The sequence below is a fragment of the Bufo bufo genome, chromosome 5, assembly GCF_905171765.1.
Source record: "Bufo bufo chromosome 5, aBufBuf1.1, whole genome shotgun sequence".
Lineage (NCBI taxonomy): Eukaryota > Metazoa > Chordata > Amphibia > Anura > Bufonidae > Bufo > Bufo bufo.
Window position 1 is genome coordinate 425,553,107 of NC_053393.1, and position 24,484 is coordinate 425,577,590.

Here is a 24,484-nt window from a genome sequence, read left to right on the forward strand (position 1 = left end):
GTAACATGAGAAGGCTTGTTATCACCCACGTAGATGGCCCAAATCCAAACCTGACAGAACCGTGCCATCTTCTGCCAGACCAGACTTGGATCTATATTGACAGCTAAAGCAGTCCACAAGTACATACCTAGTTTACCAAATCTGAAATAAATGTTCCTGGAGCACCTTTCCTTAAAACTCTGTGGTGCTATTCCGCCTCGAAACATATGAATAAATTGACAACTGAGTGTTATCAGTTGGGGGTGTTTAACTAGATTGTCTAACACTGTCCAATCAGTGCTGAGAGTGGAGGGACATAGTAATAATCAGATGTCAACCCTTTATTTCGGACTCTGCAGCAGGGTATATGTTGAGGCAGGGTTGGGTGGCTTGCATCTCCCCCTCCTGCTATATCGACTGCCACTTTGACATGGTAACAGTCATACGGATGCTGGATATCCTCCTGTAGTATGTCATTCCTACATAGCCACATGAAACCTCAAAAATCGGATCAAGTTGTGTGTGATAATTGTGTGATGCCTCCTGTTCATCATTAAAGAGGATCTTTCATCAGTTTTGACATAGGCCAATTATGGTATTACCTTGCAGGGCGGCCCCCACTCGTTTTTTTTTTTTTAAAGCCCCCCCCCCTCCCCAATGATTTGGAGTGCTGTATTATAATGAGCAGTATACTCGCAATGGGTAGGAGACGCACTTTTCTGCTGTGGGCGTCTCCTTCTCCCTGGCTGCCAGCCCGATCCAATCAGAACAGACCGCACACAGCCAGGGAGAAGGATCTCAAGGTCTCGCAAGATTCCGAGGTCCGCTCTGATGGCATCAACACCCATGGCATCAGTGGGGGCCGCCCTACAAGGTAATACCATAATTAGCCCATGTCAAAGCTGATGAAAGGTCCTCTTTAAGCCAGTTATCTCCACTTGTACAAAGTGAGAGGGACAGAATCCTTAAAGGGCTTATCTGACTCTTTGAAACTGCTGGCCTGTCCTCCAGACCCTCCACAATCAGATGCTGATGACCCATCCAGAGGATAGGTCATCAGTTACAAGACATTGGTTTATCACTCTGGCAGATCGCTACGCACCTAGGCCAAGATGCCAGTGCCGTTGCGTGCCCTGGTGGCAGAGAGAACAACGAAAAGCTGGAAAGACTGCAAGACAGATTATCCAATTAGAAGAATGGCGCGTAGTGATCCATTCTGTACTGCAAGTGAAATTAGACATCACATCCTAAGCCTAGGACGGCAAAAAGTTTCTATACAAATCAGAAGGCGTTTGCATGACATTAGGCTACGAACCAGACATCCATCTACAGGTGTTCCATTAACCTCTCAACACCATTCTCAAAGGCCATCATGGTGCACAGCAAATTGGAGGCCAGATTGGAGGGCTGTGCTCTTCAGCGATGAGTCCCGCTTTTGTCTCGGATGCAATAATAGTCATTAATCGGTATGGAGACCACGAGCAACATCATGAAGAGGCCTTCACAAGGGAACGTTACACTGGTCCTACTCCCAGGATTGTGGTGTGAGGTGGGTTAATGTATGGTAACCGGACCCCTCTAGTCTTCATTTCAGGTACACCAAGGACTCAGCATTACATTGATTTGGTTGTAAAAACAGTGGTATGCGCATTTCTCCAAAGTGCCCCATGAACTGTTTTTCATCAGGACAATGCCAGACCGCATGTCACTCGTGCTAGAGTGTGCGGCCTAAACGTGCTACCATGGAGTCTCTGCACTTCCATCCAGCACATCTGGGATGTCACTGGTCGGCAATGGCAGAGGCAGCTGCCAGCAGCGGATCTTGATGATTTGCATGCCCAAGTGTATTCAGTGTGGCAGAACACTCCTTGATAGCATGCCATGGCATATAAACGCGTGCATTTTTGCACATGACGCTCATACGCGATACTGAATAAATCAGGATTTTTTTTTATATATTAATGTGTGTATCGATCCTGTGATTTCCATAATTCCACAACTTTTCCTTCTTGGTGATGCAATTTCATTGTTGAGGCATGTACTTACTCTGCCACCTCTGTTAACACTTCTATTTCATGGTATTTTCATCTTCAGCTTGTGTCCCTCTGGGACCCCATGGCCCTTTTATATAAAGCCCACTCTTAACTCTTAACTGCTCTGGAATCTGATATTATAATTAAGTCATCGGGACTCTCTCTATGGAGCTGGAGATGCACTTCTGCTACCTGTCGCTGCAATGACGTACCCTGACCTCACTTCTCCACTCCCCAGCCCCACGTCATTTTTGTTAAATTGTTCACCCAGACTAGTTGTGTGTTTCTTTGGCATTAGATAGGGATCAAAGAAACTGCTGCAAATGGTTTAGACACATTTGCTCCACGTGTTCCCTTGTGGGAGGACATCAATGATTCCCCTCAGACCACACCTGCCGCGAGTAAAATGCCTTATGCACGTGTTTGTCACCACAGATCTGTTTACAAGGCTGCGGTCACAATATACCAAAGACATGACAAAGATAAATTATAGGTTTAAATACTAGCGAGTTCTGCAATTTAACAAGCCATATACCGGTATACAGCTGAATCTACTGATGTTAGCAAACCATATGTGTATGGGGCCGTCCTGACTGTCCTCCGACAGCTGATGGGGGGTGGGAGGTGGGATGAGGATTGGTGCACAAGGGATATCAATAAGCCACTGTCCGCAGCCTTCACCCCTCTCCCATTCACTGCATGTGGCCAAGCAGAGCACGCATATGTATGGATAGGGAGGGAGCGCGCTCTCATCCATATGGCCAGACATTGCAATGACCTCACGATAAATTGCACTAACTGGTATACGAACGACAAATGTGTCAGTTAATTTAGAACATGTTATGTTATAATACAATGTCATCAGTGTTGAGCGAATCCAGCTTCGGATCCAAGTTTTAAAATGGTTTTCAAGTGTAAAAATCGAAGCCCGAAGTTATTTACCAAAGTCACCGGAGCACATACATTTGATTGCGTTACGGAGACGGATCTCCATACACCACTCAAATGAAGTTTTGAACAAAAGGTCAGGATTCTCGTGGGATTATGATCATCCCATGCTAGCTGGCTATTCGTTTTGGCGGGAATTTTTCCCGTCAAAATGGATGGTCAAGGTGGGTTAAGCTTGATTGGCCAGTTATATGTCCCATCATGGAATAACCTACAGAGAAACACTGAGAACTATTAAGCTAAAAAAATATTATTTTATTAAGCATGTAGTTAAAAACATATACAAAGAGATGACGAACAAATGCAAAAAGTGCAGTACAATCCTGGGAGAGTTTATCCAGTATGACAGAGTAATAAGGCAAGTGACCAAAAAGCTCCTATACAACATATACACTAAAAAGAGTATCCACTGTTAGTAAGAGTGCAAATAATTGCATCAAATATAAAGTGCAAGTGCATGTTATCTTTTATAAATAGAAGGGAAAAATGTCAACCCTCATGGGTTTGTTGCTGGGCTAGGAAGATTAGGAGCCCCAGCAACAGTTAGGGCATTGGTTAAGGGTTAGCGGTATATATAATTGCGGTGGCTGACAGGTTTGTGCCGTCAGCTGGACCACAATTTAAAGAGCTGCTGCCCGCCAGGTTAAGTTGTGTGTGTCACGGTCACTTTATTAGAAGGAGGGGTAAAGTCGCTCGCCGTCAAGTGGATGAGTTGATTATGGTATTTAGGCCGAGCTTATGGCTGGTCTAATCTGTAGTTTTAAAAGTATTTGGTTATCTATTGTCTAAGCTATTCTTTAATAAAGTTGGCCGTGGCCTAGCTTTAGCAATGCATTTATGTGTCCACGTGTCTTATTGTAGTTTATAGTTATTGGTTCAAGTTATTTAACTGGAAGGTTATATGATCTATAATCCCAATCTTGGATCTGAAGCTCGATTTGCACACTAGATATCATCACACATGCAAGAATGATCAATGACCATATGAGAACTCTGCCTATAAGGTTGGCTGTACACACGTGATAGCTGAATGCTCATTTGGCCGGCAGCACTCTCCCTTCCCCGATCCGTCCATACACATGTGCCCTGAAAGGGGAGAGGGGAGAAAGCTGCTGAAAGACATCTCTGGCGGCTCCCTGAGAACAAGGGGTGTTGAAATCCAATTCCTAATATTTTGGTGCGCCTAAAAGTATTTCTCTTCAGTATTACAGTTCATGTATTGAGAGCACGACTTGACTGTTGCCATGATGCTTAAAAGGGGTCCTCTGGGAATAAAGACATTTTATGATGCCTGCAGCCTGCCCCCGTAAATAGAAGATTCATACTTACCTGCTCCCTGCTGCTCAGACCCTCTGTGATGGCTCCCGCAAATCCAGGTCCCTTGACTGCTTACATCTGGCGCTCTATGGGTATTATCCAATGCTTCGCTGCGGCAAATATCTGGCTTAAGCAGAGCACGTGACCGTGTCCTAACAGTGCCGGATGTAAACAATCCAGGGACTAGAAAACGCACATGTGGGAGCCAGCGTGGAGGACCAGAGCAGGAGAGTATGAATCTTCTATTTAGGAAGGAAGGCTGCAAGCATTAGATAACGTCTTTATTCCCGGAGAAGCCCTTTAAGGTGGCCTTACACATTCAACAGCTGTTAGCCAAATGATAGCTTGACCGTCAGGTCTCTCTCCCGACTCCCTCATACAGAGACACGCGCTCAGATCGGCTGAATGTGTATTTAATGGGGAGAGAGGAGAAAGCCGCTGCCAAATACTTCTAGCAGTAGCATATCTCCCAGGTGAACAAAAAGGATCAGGCAAAAATATTAAATTTGCTCGATAACTCTCTCCTCGGGGAAGAGTCAGGAGCAGTTCTTGGCGAACTCGGCCGAGAACACACTAATGTGTATGGGAACCTTTAAAGGAGACGGCTTTTGTCCATTTTTTTTTTTTTTCGTCTTGTTTTCTACATATAAAAAATAAAAATTAAAAATAAAGTATTTGACACAGAGTCCAGGAATTTGCACAACTGCCCTGGCCATCAAGAGGTTAAAATCTTCACATCTTTGAAGTCCAGTTTAATTACCCCAAGGAAATACAACCCTGAAGGAATGTATTGACTCTAGGACAATGAAGTTGGAGCTCATTACTCTAAATGCAGAGCCGAAGCTCGGGGAATGTTTGGAAAACAGACACACTGGTGCCGACTATCACAACAACTGACGACCAGTCCTGAAAAGGACCCCACAGCCAGGGATTCCCAAGATCAATGAATATAGCCCTTTTCAGAAAGGCGATATTAGGTCCAACCAGAAATAAATAAATAAAATATATATATATATATATATATATATATATATATATATATATATATATATATATAAATAAATATAACATTTTACACTAAACATCCCAAAAAAATAAAAAAAATTCACAAACTGACACCTCAATAGTTTAGCACTGGTTCACCTTTGTTTCAATTCCGACCAAGGACAACATCTGCATGGAGTTTGTATATTCTCTGTGTTTGAGTGGGTTGCCTGCAAATTTCAAAAACCCCCAAAAAGTAATAAGTTAATTAGAGCTCCACTTGGGACAGATGTGAGTGGAGCTACTCTGTACAATGCTGTTGGCTCCATATAAGGGAGCATTCACACGACAGTGTTTTTCTTCCGTGTCCGTTCCGCGTCTGTTCCCCAACTTTTGCGGACAAAGCACAGACCCATTCATTTCTATGGGTCTGCAAAAATAGCGGAATGCCTTTCATTGTCATCCGTGTGCTGTCCGTTCCGTGTGTCCGTTCCTTTTATTTTAGAACATGTCCTATACTTGGCCGCAAATCGCGGTCCGTGGCCCCGTAGAAAGTCATTGGGTCCGTGAAAAACGGATAGCACACGGAAATGCATCCGTATGTCATCCGTTTTTTGCGGACCCCTGGACTGAAAACATTCTAGGAAACCCCATTTCAGTCACATGTGGCTGCATTACTTAAAGTAATCGCATTGCGATTTCAACTTAGAGCTGTGTTTCTAATGGGTCAGCTTGCTAGAATTAACGAAGTTAACGAATATTGAAGCAGTGCTAAGTTGAAATCGCAATGCGATTAATATAACTTGAAGTAATCGCATTAAGATTTCAACTTAGACCTGGTTTACTATGGTTGGCTTGGTAGAATTAGCGAAGTTGACGAATATGGAACGAAGATGGAGAATATTTTGTTATCTTCGTTTTGAGGAATATGCCGAATACATTCGTCATCCTCACTAATTCTAGATATCAAACCAATAGGAAAGTTGCCTTAAGTTAAAATCGCATAATATAACATTTAAATTTGTCAATTTTAACCCTTCAGTTTTTTTGCAGACCGTGAAAAACGGATGACACGCGAAAGCACCACATCCGTATTATACGGACTTACGGAACGGAAAGATAACTGAAGACATACGTAACACATGGACCGTAAAACCAACACGGTCGTGAGAATGCTCCCGAAGAAAAAGGAAAACACATAAAAGAATATTAACAAACTCAGCGCTTTCAATACAAAGAAAAAGCACACCCTGCACTGGTTTAATCTAACTGCTACTGACTTAAAGGGGCATTCTGACCTCTAAGGCCCCTTTCACACGGGCAAGTATTCCACGCGGATGCGATGCGCGAGTTGAACGCATTGCACCCGCACTGAATCCTGACCCATTCATTTCTATGAGGCTGTGCACACGAGCGGTGATTTTCACGCATCACTTGTGCGTTGCGTGAAAATCGCAGAATGCTCCTCTGCGTTTTTTCACGCAACGCAGGCCCCATAGAAATGAATGGGGTTGCGTGAAAATCGCAAGCATCCGCAAGCAAGTGCGGATGCCGTGCGATTTTCACGCACGGTTGCTAGGAGACTATCGGGATGGAGACCCGATCATTATTATTTCCCCTTATAACATGGTTATAAGGGAAAATAGCATTCTGAATACAGAATGCATAGTAAAATAGGGCTGGAGGGGTTAAAAAAAAAATATAAAAAAAATATTAAACTCACCTTAATCCACTTGCTCGCGCAGCCGGCTTCTCTTCTGTCTTTTTTGCTGTGTGCAGGAAAAGGACCTGTGGTGACGTCACTCCAGTCATCACATGGTCCGTTACATGATATTTTACCATGGTGATGGATCATGTGATGACCGGAGTGACGTCACGTCACCACAGGTCCTTTTCCTGCACACAGCAAAAAAGAAGACAGAAGAGATGCCGGCTGCGCGATCAAGTGGATTAAGGAGAGTTAAATTATTATTTTTTTTAATTTAACCCCCCAGCGCTATTGTACTATGCATTCTGTATTCAGAATGCTATTATTTCCCCTTATAACCATGTTTTAAGGAAAAATAATACAATCTACCCAGCACCTAACCCAAACCCGAACTTCTGTGAAGAAGTTTGGGTACCAAACATGCCGATTTTTCTCACGCGAGTGCAAAACGCATTACAATGTTTTGCACTCGCGCGGAAAAATCACGCGTGTTCCCGCAACGCACCCGCACCTTTTCCCGCAACACCCGTGTGAAAGAGGCCTAAGAGTTCTTTCACAGAAGCAAGTTTTAGATCCAGAGACGATGTGTGTAGTTGACGCATAGCATCTTAACTAAATCCTGACCCATTGATTTCAAAGGGTCTGTGTACATGGTTTTTCACAGATCTTTGTGTTGGAAAAAAATAAATAAAATAAAATTATGCATTTTTCAGACCTGGCTCCATAGAAGCAAATGGGGATTGTGTGAAAAACGGACGGCGTCCGAATGCAATGTGTTGGGGTACTTTCACACTGCCGTTAAAGTTTTCTGGTATTGAGTTCCGTCATAGGGGCACAATACCGGAAAAAACGCTTCAGTTTTGTCCCCATTCATCGTCAATGGGGACAAAACTGAACTGAACAGAATGCTCCAAAATGCCTTCCGTTCCGTTTAGTTGCGTTCCCATACCGGAGAGCAAATCGCACCATGTTGTATTTTGCTTTCTGTCCTGGGGACACGGAGCAAAACGGATCCATCATGACCCCAATGCAAGTCAATGGGGACAGATCCGTTTTTCTCTGGCACAATAGAAAACGGATCCGTCCCCCATTGACTTTCAATGGAGTGCATGACGGATCCATTTTGGCTATGTTAAAAATATGTTAAAGATAATACAACCGGATCCGTTCAAACGGATGCAGATGGTTGTATTATCAGTAACAGAAGGGTTTTTGCTGAGCCCTGCCAGATGCAGCAAAAACGCTAGTGTGAAAGTAGCCCAATTGAGTGATGGTTGCTAGGCGATGACGTGTTATTCTTCACAAGTGTGAAAAACGCATGAAATCCAGATACAATCAGGACAGGAAGAAAAAAAAAAAAAAAAAAAAAAAAGAAAAAACTGATTGCACTACCATTTGTTTCTCCCCAAAAAGATCCTGACACAATCAGGAGGATGAGGCAGCTCTTTAGCTCAGTGCTGTGAAGTAACTTGTCCTCCTGTGTGATCAGGACAGGTTTTGTGTGTACTAACAGGACGGCGGCCATTTTATTTCCCCTGATTGTTCCCCAGACAAATAGAGCCATTATAACTAATGAAAGGTATTTGGGAATATATTTATTGTAAAGTAATATTTAAAGTATTAAAATTTTTTTATTCCCGGAGAACCCCCTTAAAGGGCTTCTACCACCAGAAATACTGTTATGTAGCTGACTGACATTAGCCATGCGCTAATGTCAGCACTACATAACAGTATGTTTCTAACATTAGTCCCTGCAGCCGTTTTTGTAAAAAAAAAAAAAGCACTTTTATAATATGCTAATGAGCCTCTAGGTGCTATGTGGGCGTAAAATCAGCACCTAGAGGCTCCGTCCACTCACCCATTATCCCGCCCAGATCCACTGTTCTGTCCGCCCAGCTCCTCTTGATTGATGGCACAGTCCACCACATCATTGACGAAATCCCGCACCTGCGCCGTTCACTTCTGTCTTCGGCGCAGGCGCAGTGAGTGAAGGCCGCTCTCCTGATGCCGGCTTCCTCACTGTGACGTAGTCAGCGCAGGCGCAGTGAGGAATCTGGCAACAGAAGCGCATCATTCACTCACTGCGCCGAAGACAGAAGTGAACGGCGCGGGATTTCGTCAACGATGCGGTGGACCGTGCCATCAATCAAGAGGAGCGGGGCGGGCAGAACCGGGGACCTGGGCGGGATAAAGGGTGAGTAGACGGAGCCTCTAGGTGCTGATTTTACGCCCACATAGCACCTAGACAGAGGCTCATTAGCATATTATAAAAGTTTTTTTTTTTTTACAAAAACGGCTGCAGGGACTAATGTTAGAAACATACTGTTATGTAGTGCTGACATTAGCGCATCGCTATATCAGTCAGCTACATAACAGTATTTCTGGTGGTAGAAGCCCTTTAACAAACACCGTCCCAATATCTCTGCTGGAGCTCCATTTAGATACACATAGTGCCAGCTTTTTAAGTGTGGTATGTGGGCACCAATTTTCTGTGCCATTTGCTTATTAAATAAACTTGTGTTCATGTTTGATTGTGTGCACCGGTTTATCAGTTCAAAAACTGGTCTAAAAGTAAACCACCCAAGGAGGTGGCCAATACTGATAAATCAGAACCATTGTTTCATCTATACTAAAATCCAACAATTTACTACCTTACGGTATTAAGAAAAAATATAAATAAAGCAACCTTGCGACTATCGCAAAATTCCCCCATTGGATCTGGAAGACAGCTATAAGTTTCGTTAGGTTGTGTTACTTTCATGATTTTACCGAAATTCTCAGGAAAGGCGGCGGCAGGGCAGCTCCAGCCTTCAGACATCTTCTAGACACCCTCTGTCTGGTGACACATCCTTTTTAAGTAGAAACGTAAATTAACAAAGCCGCCAAATGATTACATCCTCCACCAGGACTGATAAGAAAATCATAAGTGGTAAGTACATGACTGACGCTGGAATCTGAAGATATTATTCCTCACCCACAAGACAGGGCTGAGGTCTGACTCATGACCACACGTCTGGTTTAATAGACTATGCATTCTGATGTGCGGATTTCCATCTGCAGAGAGAATGCCGGTAATTCAGTCAGGGAAGAAAACCCCAATTTATACTCCAGAGATCCATATCCCTCTGTCCAGACCACCACATTATTTCCGGGGGTAGCTCGAAAAGGAGACTTTACAGGAACCCGCCCCAATGACTAGTTGATTGGTCATGGTTACATTATATGGCCATTCCTTGCCATCCCAGTCAAAGTCAGGTTTATACGCAGTGGGTTGGTTTTCGGAATTTTTACAGATCACTCCTGCAGATCTTCAGATATGCTAAGAAGTTCAACTTTTCGTAGGAACGATAGTTATCGATGATCTGCTGATGTAAAGGTGCCGCTGATTACCCGATTGAGTGAAATTCAGGTTCATCCAGTAATTGGATCTTTCATGTAGACACCTAAATCATTTTTTTTCCCGGCACGAGATCATACCATCTAAAACAGCCACTGCTGCCGCCAATGATTCTGCATGGGGACGAGAAAATGCTTCCTTCCGGACAATCCCTGCTCAACTGAGCAGTGTAAGAGGGTCTTAAAGGGGTTCTGCAGTTTGTTTAGGCTACATTCACACGTCCGTGGTGTGTTGCGGACCCGCAAATTGCGGGTCCGCAACACACCAGCCCGTCACCCCTATAGAAATGCCTATTCTTGTCCGCAAGCTGCGGACAAAAATAGGACATGCTCTATTTTTTTGCGGCGCTGCGGACCCAAAATCGGGCCTATTCTTGTCCGCAATTGCGGCTGCAGATAGCACACTGTGTGCTGTCCGCATCCATTCCGTCCCCATACAGAATGAATGGGTCCGCACCCATTCCGCAAAATTGCGGAAAGGATGCGGACCCATTTTGCGGACGTGTGAATGGAGCCTTAAACTGATCGGTGGGGGCCGACACCCAGGACCACCCCCCCCCCCCCCCGCCGATCAGCTGTTTGAGAAGGCAGCGGCGCCCCAGCAGTGCCTCGGCCTTCTCACTGTTAATCCGCTGGCCCAGTGACATCACGACTAGTATCAGTGGCCTGGGCGGGGCTAAGCTCTGTTCACTTGAATGGAGCTTAACCCCGCCCAGGCCATTGATACTAGTCGTGACATCACTGGACCAGCGGATTAACAGTGAGAAGGCCCGAGGCGCTGCTGGAGCGCCGCTGCCTTCTCAAACAGCTGATCGGCGGGGGTCCCGGGTGTCGGACACCCACCAATCAGATGCTGACGATCTATCCAGAGGATAGATCATCCGTTTAAACAAACTGCAGAACCCCTTTAACTTATAGCAGGAATAATAAAGGAATGGAAAAACAGTCATAAGAATAGATGCCCCAGAATTTTTGCACGAAGGAGGCAAGCAGTTCAAACAGACACTAGGTAAGGGCGACAGGTTCTCTCTAATCTCAACATGGAATAGCTAATCCGACATCTTCATTCTGAATGAAAGCTATACATCAGCCTTGTTCAGCTGATCACCGGCAATCGGGAAGGAGTATTCCTATGAACACATGTTCCCTATCGTTTTCCCGAAAAAGTGGGCAGTGTAATAGGGACTTAAATCTCAGACGTTATTAGTATTCTGCCCCATTGTGCCTCGTGTACGATAACCTCAGTAGATGAGGAGTGGAACAGTTCCTCACGGAAACCAGAGATTTCACCTTTCCAGTGCAAGTTAGAAAAGGAAGGGAGTGACTGAACCGGTTGCTGCCAGCAGGTTCTCCTCGCTTTACCTACAAAGGATTTCATAGGAGACCAGAATGAGGATAACGTTTCATTAGTTGCTGCAACCGGAATACCCCTTTAATCATAACAGCAGATCGCCTTCCATATGAATAATACTTCAACAGCTCACAATCCGCGTGCATCTGACAAGGATACCCTAAACTCCAAGGGGGTCATTTATCAAACTGGTGCAAAGTAGAACTGGCATAGTTGCCCATAGCAACCAGATTCCTTCTTTCATTTTCCAATTGAGCTGTGAAAAACGAAAGGTGGAATCTGATTGGTTCTACTGTACACCAGTTTGATAAAGCTCCTCCTAAATGTCCAATAGATTTTAGTCAAAAATCGCAAGGATTTCAAAGGACTCCATTTGATCACTTCAGAGTCTGGTCATTACTGGCCAAATGGCACAAATATAATGGTTTTGTAAGTTTGACTCACTCACACATCAGACCGCACATGTACCCACTCATTTTAAAAGTGTGATTTCACACATCCGTGTTTTACCACGGTCCGCGTTTTTAGCAGGGATACATGCTCTATTTTGTCCGTGTTCATGGATCCATCGCATCCATTATAGTCTATGGGTGCCATCTGTGTTTCACGGATCATTAGGAAGAGATGCTTTGAAAATTATTTTTCAGCTGCACAATGTACGTGAAAAAAAAACGGACAGCAAAAAAAATGGACACACGGATCCATCACTGACCACCTTTCCATGGATTTGAGCATGGACGTGTGGATGAGGCTTAATACAAGCGCATTTAGTAGAATACAGCTAGTTTTACTACAATCCGTTTTCTGCTGTCCATCGCGGCTACCATTCTGATGTTAATTGTACACGGGACAGAATAATCCAGTGCAAATAAAGCTTTGTCTTTCTGAATGGAGTATGAGCGGATCCATACTCACCCCCTGCAGATCGCACGCTCATACGGGCAGGAGTGTCTTGTATCTAGTTTATAAGCAGTTCGCACTGTAAAGATGTATTATCCATGCCTTCCATATAGACCACGGCTGGAACCAGTCCTTTGTACCCGCTTTGTTAGTCTTCTCATATGGACTGGAGCGGCTCTCCTTTTGTTTTACTTGTAGTGGATATTTGGTTAAATGTAAGCATTTGTCATGTTTAAAGCAAAAGGATTATTACATCAAATTTTGAGGGGTGCTTTCATACTACAATTTTTATTTTTTAAGCAAAAAAAATGCTGCAACCAGATGACATGCTGGCCAATTGTTAAGTTTTGAGACATTTTCCTTGTGTTTTTTTGCTCCCTAGTCAATTCTTTTAAAGTAATCATTAAAGCACGTTTTTATTTTAAACATACTCTATAAATATAAAAAGCAGGGGGCTGCCGTAAATCAACTTTCCTAATGCTGTTAAGAACAGCTCAGGCAAGATGGCCGCCCCCCATAACCAATTTCAGAAAAAAGAAAATAATAATAAATAATAATAATAATAATAATAATAATAATAATAATAATAATATAAAAACCATTAGAAAAAAGGATGTTTTAACTGGCAGATAAATAATTTGGTGACATTTCCTTTAAATCACAGCATGCTATAGGGTGTGGCATATTTCAAACTCTTTCCTATAAGAAAAAAGGGTCTGGAGGGGGGGGGGGGGGGGGGGGGGGGAACCACCCCAAAACATGCATGAGTTTCATGGCATTTTTATGAGAAAAAAAAGCCAATAAAAAGAAGTAGCATCCGAACAGAATGAGGGCAAGTGATACAAGTTGTAACTTAAACTGATCCAGAACCAAAAAGGTTTATGGCTACAACTGGGATTCCTTTTTAAAGAGTCACAATATCTGGGCAGAACTGCTGAAGGGCATGTGGGTAATAAATGCGTAAAACTTCAGACTACGGACTGCAAACAAGTTTAACAAGCAATGTGAACACCAAGCCCAGCGCTCTACAGTTCTGTCTTCAAAAAGTCGCAAAATATAGCTTTGTGACTTTAGACTGAATTGCTCAAACATATTGCAACATTTTACATTTTTTACACCACTCGCTCCAGTTTTAAAAGTGCATGGGAAAGTGGACCAGCCAGATTCATCAACCACAACTATTGAAGAAGTTGCAAAAATAGTGAGACCTCACTCACAACCGGGCCATAAAAAAAAGGCAGTTTTCCAACTCCTTGTAGTCCACAGGGATATTCAAATTTTTATTTTTAAATGGCGAGTTAATAATGCAGGTCCTATTTTTGGGCGTTCTGATGGCTGGACGGACAACGCTGAAATCAACCAGGCCCTTTAAATAGAAGTGCACCCATTATATATATATATATATATATATATATATATATATATATATATATATATATATCCCCCCCCCCCAACCCCTGCAGTGCCCTTAGTATATATCTATATTGTTAATGATACTGTGGGTGTTAAAGGGAGCCATTATTTATACTGGGGCACTGTGGGGAGCATTAATATATATACTAAGGGCACTGCATGGGTTGGGGTAAAAAAAAAAACTGATGAAAAATCATCCACTTTTAACGGCTGTTAAAAACGGATGCAAAATTCATGAACAGATGTTAAAGGCAGATGGATGGTGAGAAAATGGATGCACACAGCGACACAAAACGGCCATGAAAAACATAAAGTTTCTTTTTTTAAAAGACTCTTCCCCCCCAAACCCCCGTCGTGTGAATGTACCCAGTGAAGGGGGTGACAGTAATATCTCAAGACAGAAGGGTTAGGGTACGGCCACACCGTCAGGTTTCCTGAAGCAGCTTTGGAAGACAAAATCAGGAGGAGTGGATCGTAAGTAGGGATGAGCGAAGGTACCACTTGGAACTGAACCAGAGTTCGGCAAATAGTTTTTTACGGTACAAATTAATTTATGAAGTTATTACGTGAAGTCTCACGAGACTTCGCAAAGCAATAACTTCGGCTCATCGGCGCCAATACATTCTAATACTGTACGGAGCTCCTGCTCCGTACTAATTGACTTCGGATGTTTCATCCGAAGTCTATTCGCTCATCCCTAATCATAAACTGAGAAAGAATACAAGACAGATACGACTTGTCTTTTTAATTCACTGCTGGTTTTGACTCCCAAAACTGCATGTGGAAACCTGACCCTTAGACTTAAAGATGCTCTAAATGTATCAAAATTCATGCAACATTTGATAAATTTGGCAAAAAAAAAAAAATTACGGAAATGTCGACTTCTGCACAACTGACCTTGAAAATGCCCCTCGTAAACAAAGCCCCCAGTATTCTACATCCACCCACCTCTGATTACTAAAGTTGATCAATAGGGACGATTTCAACCAAAACAATCTTTCGTCAGGGGAAGTTTAACATTGAATCATTTTAGCGGACCGATGACAGACCACCATCATCTGCAAAGAAGTCAGCCATGTTCGAAAAGTCAGACGAAAGATTTTTTGCTCAAAGAACGTTCATTCGTGGACGAAAGATCTTGGGTTAAAAGAACATTCCTAGAAAGATCAGTTTGAATAACTGTAAGGGACTAAAATGTGCGTGACCGTGTCTGTGAAAGGATTGCTCAACCAACATCTAATGTGTATGGCCACCTCGGGTCTGTAGAAAACCCAAATGTCCTCTGCAGCCTTGTTGTTACTTTTCTTTTTGAGGGCACTGCTCAGGTGCCAGAATTGATGCTTGCACCCGTCAGGAAAGGTAACGCCACAGCACCGCACAAGAGGCAACCTGCAGTTACCAGCCTTAACCCTATGCATGCCTGCTCCTAAAAGTTGTATAGGTGAATCACCCAGCGCAGGGTGAAGGGGGATTATCTACAAACCTAAGAAGTCACTGTGGGAATGTTCTAACACTGTATGCCAGTCTACAGAAACAACATTCTTTACACAATCTGGAACGTTGGAACAAAGTAAAGAAACTATAGGGCATATTTGTGCCATCTGCGTCCACTTTTAGTGCACTTGTAGGACGTGATACCCATGTTTTATCACGGACTCGGAAATACAGGACTGAGCACGATGATCCATAACAGTCAACAGCTCCCCCCCCCCCCCCCCCCCCCCCCTACAACGTGCCTAAAGACTCATTCACACGTCAGTGTTTGGTCAGCGATTTTGAGCCAAAACCAGGATTGGAGCCTCCACAGACACAAGGTATAAGGGAAAGATCTGCACCTGGATTGGGCTCAAAACAGCAAAAATCATGACCCAAAGCTGGGTAATGATTTTTTTATCCTACAATAAAAAGGATGTCACAGTGATGAAAGAGTACAAATCTACAAAGAACGGTCTCAGCAATCCAGTGTGGAAATAAATAGGTCTAGAAATAAATAAAAAAATTAAATAAAATAAAACGATCATTCGTAAAAATACATACGAATTTTCCTTTCCACAGTTAATAACAAAGAAGCATCTTTTTTGTCCACTGAACCTTGCAGTACATGAGAAATTACCCCTAAGTTTAGGGCGGGGGACACAAAAACACAAAGTACAATCCTACCGACCGGTTCGGTACTTTTTTTCCCTGTATAGGAACTGACAAAGATAAACTAGAATCATGTAATCCGCGTGTTCCATTTTATTTTATTTTTTTACTGGATTATTTACAAATCGGGAAAGGATACGGTTAACCCTTCATATGCCCAATACATTCGTCATAAAAATACACAAGGAAGCGTTCCATGCAAATACATAAGTATGAATGACATCCAGCCAGGGGGTGGGTCGGTGATAAGTGTGAAGGAATACAATCCAGGCGGTGCTAAAATACAACCTTACACCGCCACGCCCACGCCAGCTGTATACAATGTGTAAATGGAACCACGAGGGGTGGGGGCATTATCAAATATGGTTACATAACAAACCAAGGCACGTCCTGGGAGACCAGGTTCTCTTTTTTCTTGTGGTTCTGCTCCACTGTGGAGATTTTACAGGACTTTCAGCCATGACGCTTTCGCCTGGGCCACACGCAAACAACAATATGGAATAAATTACCCCTTTACAAAGCGCTAAATACAAGGGGGGGGGGGGGGAGAGAGACTGTAACAAATACAAAAGGAGTATAACTCCCTCCCTCCCAAGATGAATGACACACATTCAAAAGTGCAATATTTGAAGGGAAGGCGTCTGAAGAAGCAAAATACCAAATTTCGTTTTAATCCGAGGAATATCAAAGTTGCGACAGCACAAAAACAACCAAAATCATGTAAATTTACAATATGGCAAGTTATTCGTAAAACCCAACATAAAAAATTAACGATCCCAACTGGTAATGACAATTATTACTGGTAATCATTACAATTTTTTTTTTACTAAAATCACCAGTTCTAACCAATAAAACATTGTTGTACTAAAACAATCACAGTTTCTTAGTAACTGACAATATAAGTGCATAAAATACTGGAGAAAATATACAATATTTGTCCATTTCTGGCAATATTTGACCCTTTAACAACCTGTCAAGTCGCCCCTTTACATAGGACTGCTAAAGACTGGATGCAATAACTAGTGGGGATAGTACTAGTTACCATAGGTGACACTACGCCAAGACTGGCTGGCACCAACCATGGGGCGCACTACCGCTCAAAAGGGAGTGGGTGGCAGTCAACAGGTTAAATTAACACTTTAGTCACCAGAAAAGCAAAATATAAGGACCAGGAACTGCCCATTTGCAAAATGATATTACAATTTTTGATAAGGAAGGTACACAAAGGGCCAAAGCAAAGACTGGTGCCCCATGGACTCACCTCCTCATCATGCTGCTGGCAGTAGGCTAGCCTCTCTGGGTAGACGGGCAGAATGGAGAAGGCACTGCCCTGGAAGGGTGAAGAGGTAGACGAGGATGAGGTAGTGGCAGCGCTGGATGCAGCAGAGTTGCAGGGGGAGGCAGTGCCGCTGATGCAGCCAGGCGCCCGGCTCCCTGCGAACCTCTCGATGAAGTGGTCCTTGGTGAGGCGCACCCTCTGGTGTGCCCGCAGGCAGTTGTCGCACAGGTTCTCCTGGCAGTCCAGGCAGTGAGAGCTGGCACCGTTGCCCTCGTCGCAGGACGAGCAGCGGGGCTCCGGCTGTCTGGGGGGCGCCCGGCGCAGGAGGCTGGAGGAGGAACAGGACGCGGAGCGCGGACGCGGCTGATGTCTCCGGGCTCCGCCGCAGCCTCCACGGCTTCCGTTGCTCTGCGGCTCCTCGGCGGCTCCCACCACCGCGTCCAGCAGGTTGCTGAGGTGCAGGAAGGTGGAGGAGGGCAGAGCGTCCATGCCGGCCTCGGACATCAGCACTTTGTGGTCGCACACGGGGCAGTGCAGCTGCAGAGAGTCCCCGGGGCTCCGGTGCCCCTCTAGGCACTGCCTGCAGAACGCATGGAGACAGGGCAAGACGTGCAGCCTGCGGGGAGCGGTGCCCAGGCTGCCACTGCTGCTGCTGCTGCTGGACGCTTGTGAGGAGGACGAGCTGGACAAGGAGACGGGCGCAGACGACACACACATCTCCTTACACAGCGGGCACAGCTGGAAGTCGGACTCCGGGAATGAAGCCATTGGCATGGGGCGATGAGCGGGCACGGAGAAGCGGCTCAGGCGTCCAGCATGTCCCCTCCTGTTTACATGGACTGTGTAGTAACCGATGAGGGGCACAAGTTCTCCACAAGACCCTGGCAGACACACCCCCCCTGTGCCAGGAGCGCTGCCCGGATCTGCTGCCTCCAGCTTCACTGCTGCCCCCCGTCCGGCGTCAAATCGCCTCCCCGCCACTCCATAGAGTAATCCTGACTTCTGTCCGATCTGATCGCTCCGATCGATGAGGTATTATAGGCTGCTGCTGCTGCTTGCTCAGGGCTCCCCTCCATGTGTCGTGGTGCGCTCCCCCCGGGCTGGCGTCACATGTTGTCAGTGCGCAGTGGGTTTCCCGACCATGCAGGGGGCGGGGGGATCACCAATGTGAGACCCAGCTCTAGCCGCGGACGTGAGCTCTGGACATCGCCATCCTGTACTAGGGCTTTAATGAGTAGGGGAGCAGCGCTCACTTCCGCCAGAAGAGTGAGAGGAGGAGGGGAGGGCTGGTAGGAGGAGGAGGGAGGGCTGCTAGGAGGAGGAGGGAGGGCTGCTAGGAGGAGGAGGGGAGGACTGGTAGGTGGAGGAGGGAGGGCTGGTAGGAGGAGGAGGGAGGGCTGCTAGGAGGAGGAGGAGAGGGCTGCTAGGAGGAGGAGGGGAGGGCTGCAAGGAGGAGGAGGGGAGGGCTGGTAGGCGGAGGAGGGAGGGCTGGTAGGAGGAGGAGGGGAGGGCTGCTAGGAGGAGGAGGGGAGGGCTGCAAGGAGGAGGAGGGGAGGACTGCTAGGAGGAGGAGGGGAGGGCTGGTAGGCGGAGGAGGGAGGGCTGTTAGGAGGAGGGGAGGGCTGCTAGGAGGGGAGGGCTGGTAGGAGGAGGAGGGGAGGGCTGCTAGGAGGAGGGGAGGGCTGCTAGGAGGAGGGGAGGGCTGGTAGGCGGAGGAGGGGAGGGCTGGTAGGCGGAGGAGGGGAGGGCTGGTAGGCGGAGGAGGGGAGGGCTGGTAGGCGGAGGAGGGAGGGCTGTTAGGAGGAGGGGAGGGCTGCTAGGAGGGGAGGGCTGGTAGGAGGAGGAGGGGAGGGCTGGTAGGCGGAGGAGGGGAGGGCTGGTAGGAGGAGGGGAGGGCTGGTAGGAGGAGGAGGGAGGGCTGGTAGGCGGAGGAGGGGAGGGCTGGTAGGCGGAGGGAGGGCACCGTACACAAATACAGGAAACGCTACTGCCATCTACTTTACACCACAAAGGGCTCTCAGCCTGTGCGCCAGCCATTCTGCCTACTAGGGGGGGCTTTACCAGTGGACTCCAGGATGGGGGGGGGCTCCATGTTTTCCTCTTGTCACAGCACAACATGCACTTCTCCTTCCAGGAAATGTGTCTACTACTTGTCTCCTCTGCAGCCACTTCATCTGTCTAGTATTAGTAACTCCACAGGGGTCATTGCCCAGCTTGCTCTGGTCCTAAATGGCAATTTGGGAAATATTGTACAGAAGGTACCCTTACAGAAAATGTTTCTGTGCACAATCAACAATGAAAATTGTCAGCAATTCCGCAGCATGTGATTTCTTCACATGTCCGCAACTGTTTTGCAGTCCGCAAATTACAGATCCGCAAGACATGGACACTGGCCATGTGCGTTCTGCATTCTTATGGCTCTATGTTGTGCCATTCCTCTGTTATTCCTGCTAGAAGTTACAAATTAATTGTCAGCAGGCAGTTTGCAGTAAAGGAACAGATGGGTGTTACCAATTGAGGGTGTGTCTCTGCACAGTCTGACAGTAGCAGCACCGATTAGATAGACACACCACTACTGGTAACACCCAGCAGTATCTTTACTGCAGACTGCTGGTAATTTATTTTTAAATTTCTAGCAGGAATGTCACAGCACAGAGTCATAAGAACAGATGCTCCAGAATTGTTATTGCATTCCCTTTGAATGAAAGTCATTACTAAAACAGACATGTCAGGAGAGGCAACAGGTCCTCTTTAAAGAGAACCTGTCACTACTCCTGACATGCCTGGTTTAATAGTTTCACGCATTCCCCATGTAATAACAATTCTGGTGCATCTATCCTTATGGCTCTATGTTGTACCATTCCTTTATTATTTCTACTAGAAGTTATGAATGAATTGCTAGCAGTCTGCAGTAAGGGTACAGAGGGGTGGTAACCAGATGGAGATGTGTTCCTGCACAGACTAACTATCCAATCAGTGCTGCCCTTTCAGACTGTGCAGGGACAAACACCCAACTGGTTACCACTCCTCTGTACCCTTACTGCAGACTGCTAGCAATACATTCATAACTTCTAGTAGAAATAATAAAGGAATGGTATAACATAGAGCCATAAGGATAGATGCTCCAGAATTGTTATTACATAGGGAATGCGTGAAGCTATTAAACAGTCATGTCAGGAGCGGTGACAGGTCCTGTTTAAGGCTACTTACACACGGTGCAGGTTTCCAAACAGAATTTCCACACAAATTTTTCATGTGGATTTCTCTGTGTTTCTGCTCTTATGACAGCAGAACAGCGAACGTCACTAGCGCAGATGTGAACAAAACCTAATATATACCTCAGCTGCTGCAGAACATCATAATAGTGATAAGAGAACTACAAGTCTCTTTATGACCAGTTTAGGTCTGTTTCACACTGCCGGCAGTAGTTCCAGCAGAGTACTGCCTGCCGGAGCTCTCTGGGTACAATGGGGTCGGCAGGCACTCTGATAACCTCTAGGAAAGCTGAAAAAGGGAGAAAACTATAACTCCCAGCATATCCAGGCTATTGTTATGGAACACAAGTTGACATTACAGGGAGAGGGTATAAGAGGAGAGTACTACAACCTCCAGCATTACCAGACTGTTATTATACAGCATCAGTGGATATTACAAGAGGAGAGGACTAAAACTCCCAGCATGCCCAGACTGTTATTGTAGGGGATCAGTGGACATTACATGGAGGGGGCTACAGTAGGACAAAACTACAACTCCCAGTATTATTATAATAATTACTATATTCAATCCACAAGTAGGGATGAGCGAACCCGAACTGTATAGTTCGGGTTCGTACCGAATTTTGGGGTGTCCGTGACACGGACCCGAACCCGAACATTTTCGTAAAAGTCTGGGTTCGGGTTCGGTGTTCGGCGCTTTCTTGGCGCTTTTTGAAAGGCTGCAAAGCAGCCAATCAACAAGTGTCATACTACTTGCCCCAAGAGGCCATCACAGCCTTGCCTACTATTGGCATGGCTGTGATTGGCCAGTGCAGCATGTGACCCAGCCTCTATATAAGCTTGGGTCACGTAGCGCTGCACGTCACTCTGCTGATACAAGTGTAGGGAGAGGTTGCAGCTGCGACGTTAGGGCGAGATTAGGCAGTGATTAACTCCTCCAAAAGACTTCATTCTGTGATCGATCTCCAGCTGTGGATCATTGAAGTGCTGATATTGAATTGCTCACTTTTTTTAGGCTGCCCAGAGCGTTTTTATATCACTTTTTTCTGGGGTGATCGGCGGCCATTTTGTGGCTTGTGGTGCGCCAGCACAAGCTACCACCAAGTGCATTTAACCATCAATAGTGTGGTTATTTTTTGCTATATCCTACATCAGCTGCAGGCTGAGCCTGTGTCACCCAAGTGCATTTAACCATCAACAGTGTGGTTATTTTTTGGCCATATACTACATCAGGGGCAAGTTGAGCCTGTCACCCAGCGCCTAAAAAATAGCCCTGACATTTATATTCCTCCAAATCAGTACTGTTTTAGCTGGTCAAGTTATTTGTAGCGACCGTAAAAGCACAGTTTTTGTTCTGGGTTGAAAAACTATTCCCAAATTTGCCATTCTCAAAATTAGTAGTTTCTGCTATATCAGGCCTACTTTAAATCTATCCCAAAAAGGGTATATTAGATTCAAGGTGCTGATAGTGTCATTCTGAAAAACTTAACACACACGCTACAGTGCAGATACAAGTCTAATTCTGTGATTAAAGGTATACCTGTCACACAGCACCTAAAAAATAGCCCTGACATTTATATTCCTCCAAATCAGTACTGTTTTAGCTGGTCAAATTATTTGTAGTGACCGTAAAAGCACAGTTTTTGTTCTGGGTTGAAAAAGTATTCCCAAATTTGCCATTTTCTAAATTGGTAGTTTCTGCTATATCAGGCCTACTTTAAATCTATCCCAAAAAGGGTATATTAGATTCAAGGTGCTGATAGTGTCATTCTGAAAAACTTAACACACACGCTACAGTGCAGATACAAGTCTAATTCTGTGATTAAAGGTATACCTGTCACACAGCACCTAAAAAATAGCCCTAACATTTATATTCCTCCAAATCAGTACTGTTTTAGCTGGTCAAATTATTTGTAGTGACCGTAAAAGCACAGTTTTTGTTCTGGGTTGAAAAAGTATTCCCAAATTTGCCATTTTCTAAATTGGTAGTTTCTGCTATATCAGGCCTACTTTAAATCTATCCCAAAAAGGGTATATTAGATTCAAGGTGCTGATAGTGTCATTCTGAAAAACTTAACACACACGCTACAGTGCAGATACAAGTCTAATTCTGTGATTAAAGGTATACCTGTCACACAGCACCTAAAAAATAGCCCTGACATTTATATTCCTCCAAATCAGTACTGTTTTAGCTGGTCAAATTATTTGTAGTGACCGTAAAAGCACAGTTTTTGTTCTGGGTTGAAAAAGTATTCCCAAATTTGCCATTTTCTAAATTGGTAGTTTCTGCTATATCAGGCCTACTTTAAATCTATCCCAAAAAGGGTATATTAGATTCAAGGTGCTGATAGTGTCATTATGAAAAACTTAACACACACGCTACAGTGCAGATACAAGTCTAATTCTGTGATTAAAGGTATACCTGTCACACAGCGCCTAAAAAATAGCCCTGACATTTATATTCCTCCAAATCAGTACTGTTTTAGCTGGTCAAATTATTTGTAGTGACCGTAAAAGCACAGTTTTTGTTCTGGGTTGAAAAAGTATTCCCAAATTTGCCATTTTCTAAATTGGTAGTTTCTGCTATATCAGGCCTACTTTAAATCTATCCCAAAAAGGGTATATTAGATTCAAGGTGCTGATAGTGTCATTCTGAAAAACTTAACACACACGCTACAGTGCAGATACAAGTCTAATTCTGTGATTAAAGGTATACCTGTCACACAGCGCCTAAAAAATAGCCCTGACATTTATATTCCTCTAAATCAGTACTGTTTTAGCTGGTCAAATTATTTGTAGTGACCGTAAAAGCACAGTTTTTGTTCTGTAAAAGCACAGTTTTTGTTCTGGGTTGAAAAAGTATTCCCAAATTTGCCATTTTCTAAATTGGTAGTTTCTGCTATATCAGGCCTACTTTAAATCTATCCCAAAAAGGGTATATTAGATTCAAGGTGCTGATAGTGTCATTCTGAAAAACTTAACACACACGCTACAGTGCAGATACAAGTCTAATTCTGTGATTAAAGGTATACCTGTCACACAGCGCCTAAAAGATAGCCCTGACATTTATATTCCTCTAAATCAGTACTGTTTTAGCTGGTCAAATTATTTGTAGTGACCGTAAAAGCACAGTTTTTGTTCTGGGTTGAAAAAGTATTCCCAAATTTGCCATTTTCTAAATGGGTAGTTTCTGCTATATCAGGCCTACTTTAAATCTATCCCAAAAAGGGTATATTAGATTCAAGGTGCTGATAGTGTCATTCTGAAAAACGTAACACACACGCTACAGTGCAGATACAAGTCTAATTCTGTGATTAAAGGTATACCTGTCACACAGCGCCTAAAAAATAGCCCTGACATTTATATTCCTCTAAATCAGTACTGTTTTAGCTGGTCAAATTATTTGTAGTGACCGTAAAAGCACAGTTTTTGTTCTGGGTTGAAAAAGTATTCCCAAATTTGCCATTTTCTAAATTGGTAGTTTCTGCTATATCAGGCCTACTTTAAATCTATCCCAAAAAGGTTATATTAGATTCAAGGTGCTGATAGTGTAATTCTGAAAAACTTAACACACACGCTACAGTGCAGATACAAGTCTAATTCTGTGATTAAAGGTATACCTGTCACCCAGCGCCTAAAAAATAGCCCTGACATTTATATTCCTCCAAATCAGTACTGTTTTAGCTGGTCAAGTTATTTGTAGTGACCGTAAAAGCACAGTTTTTGTTCTGTGTTGAAAAAGTATTCCCAAATTTGCCATTTTCTAAATTGGTAGTTTCTGCTATATCAGGCCTACTTTAAATCTATCCCAAAAAG

The 24,484-nt window shown here is 44.4% G+C and overlaps 1 protein-coding gene and 1 long non-coding RNA gene across 2 annotated transcripts in view; both read right to left on the reverse strand.

Moving 5' to 3' along the window:
- The window catches only part of TRIM71 (tripartite motif containing 71), a 75,621-nt gene extending 57,075 nt beyond the window's left edge, over window positions 1-18,546 (reverse strand). The window contains exon 1 of the mRNA XM_040433390.1: window positions 17,436-18,546. Within this exon, the coding sequence (XP_040289324.1) occupies window positions 17,436-18,227 (792 nt within the window). The 5' untranslated portion in view covers window positions 18,228-18,546. The remainder of the gene's footprint in view (window positions 1-17,435) is intronic.
- The window catches only part of LOC121002090, a 432,454-nt gene that overhangs the window by 318,707 nt on the left and 89,263 nt on the right, over window positions 1-24,484 (reverse strand). The window lies entirely within an intron of this gene.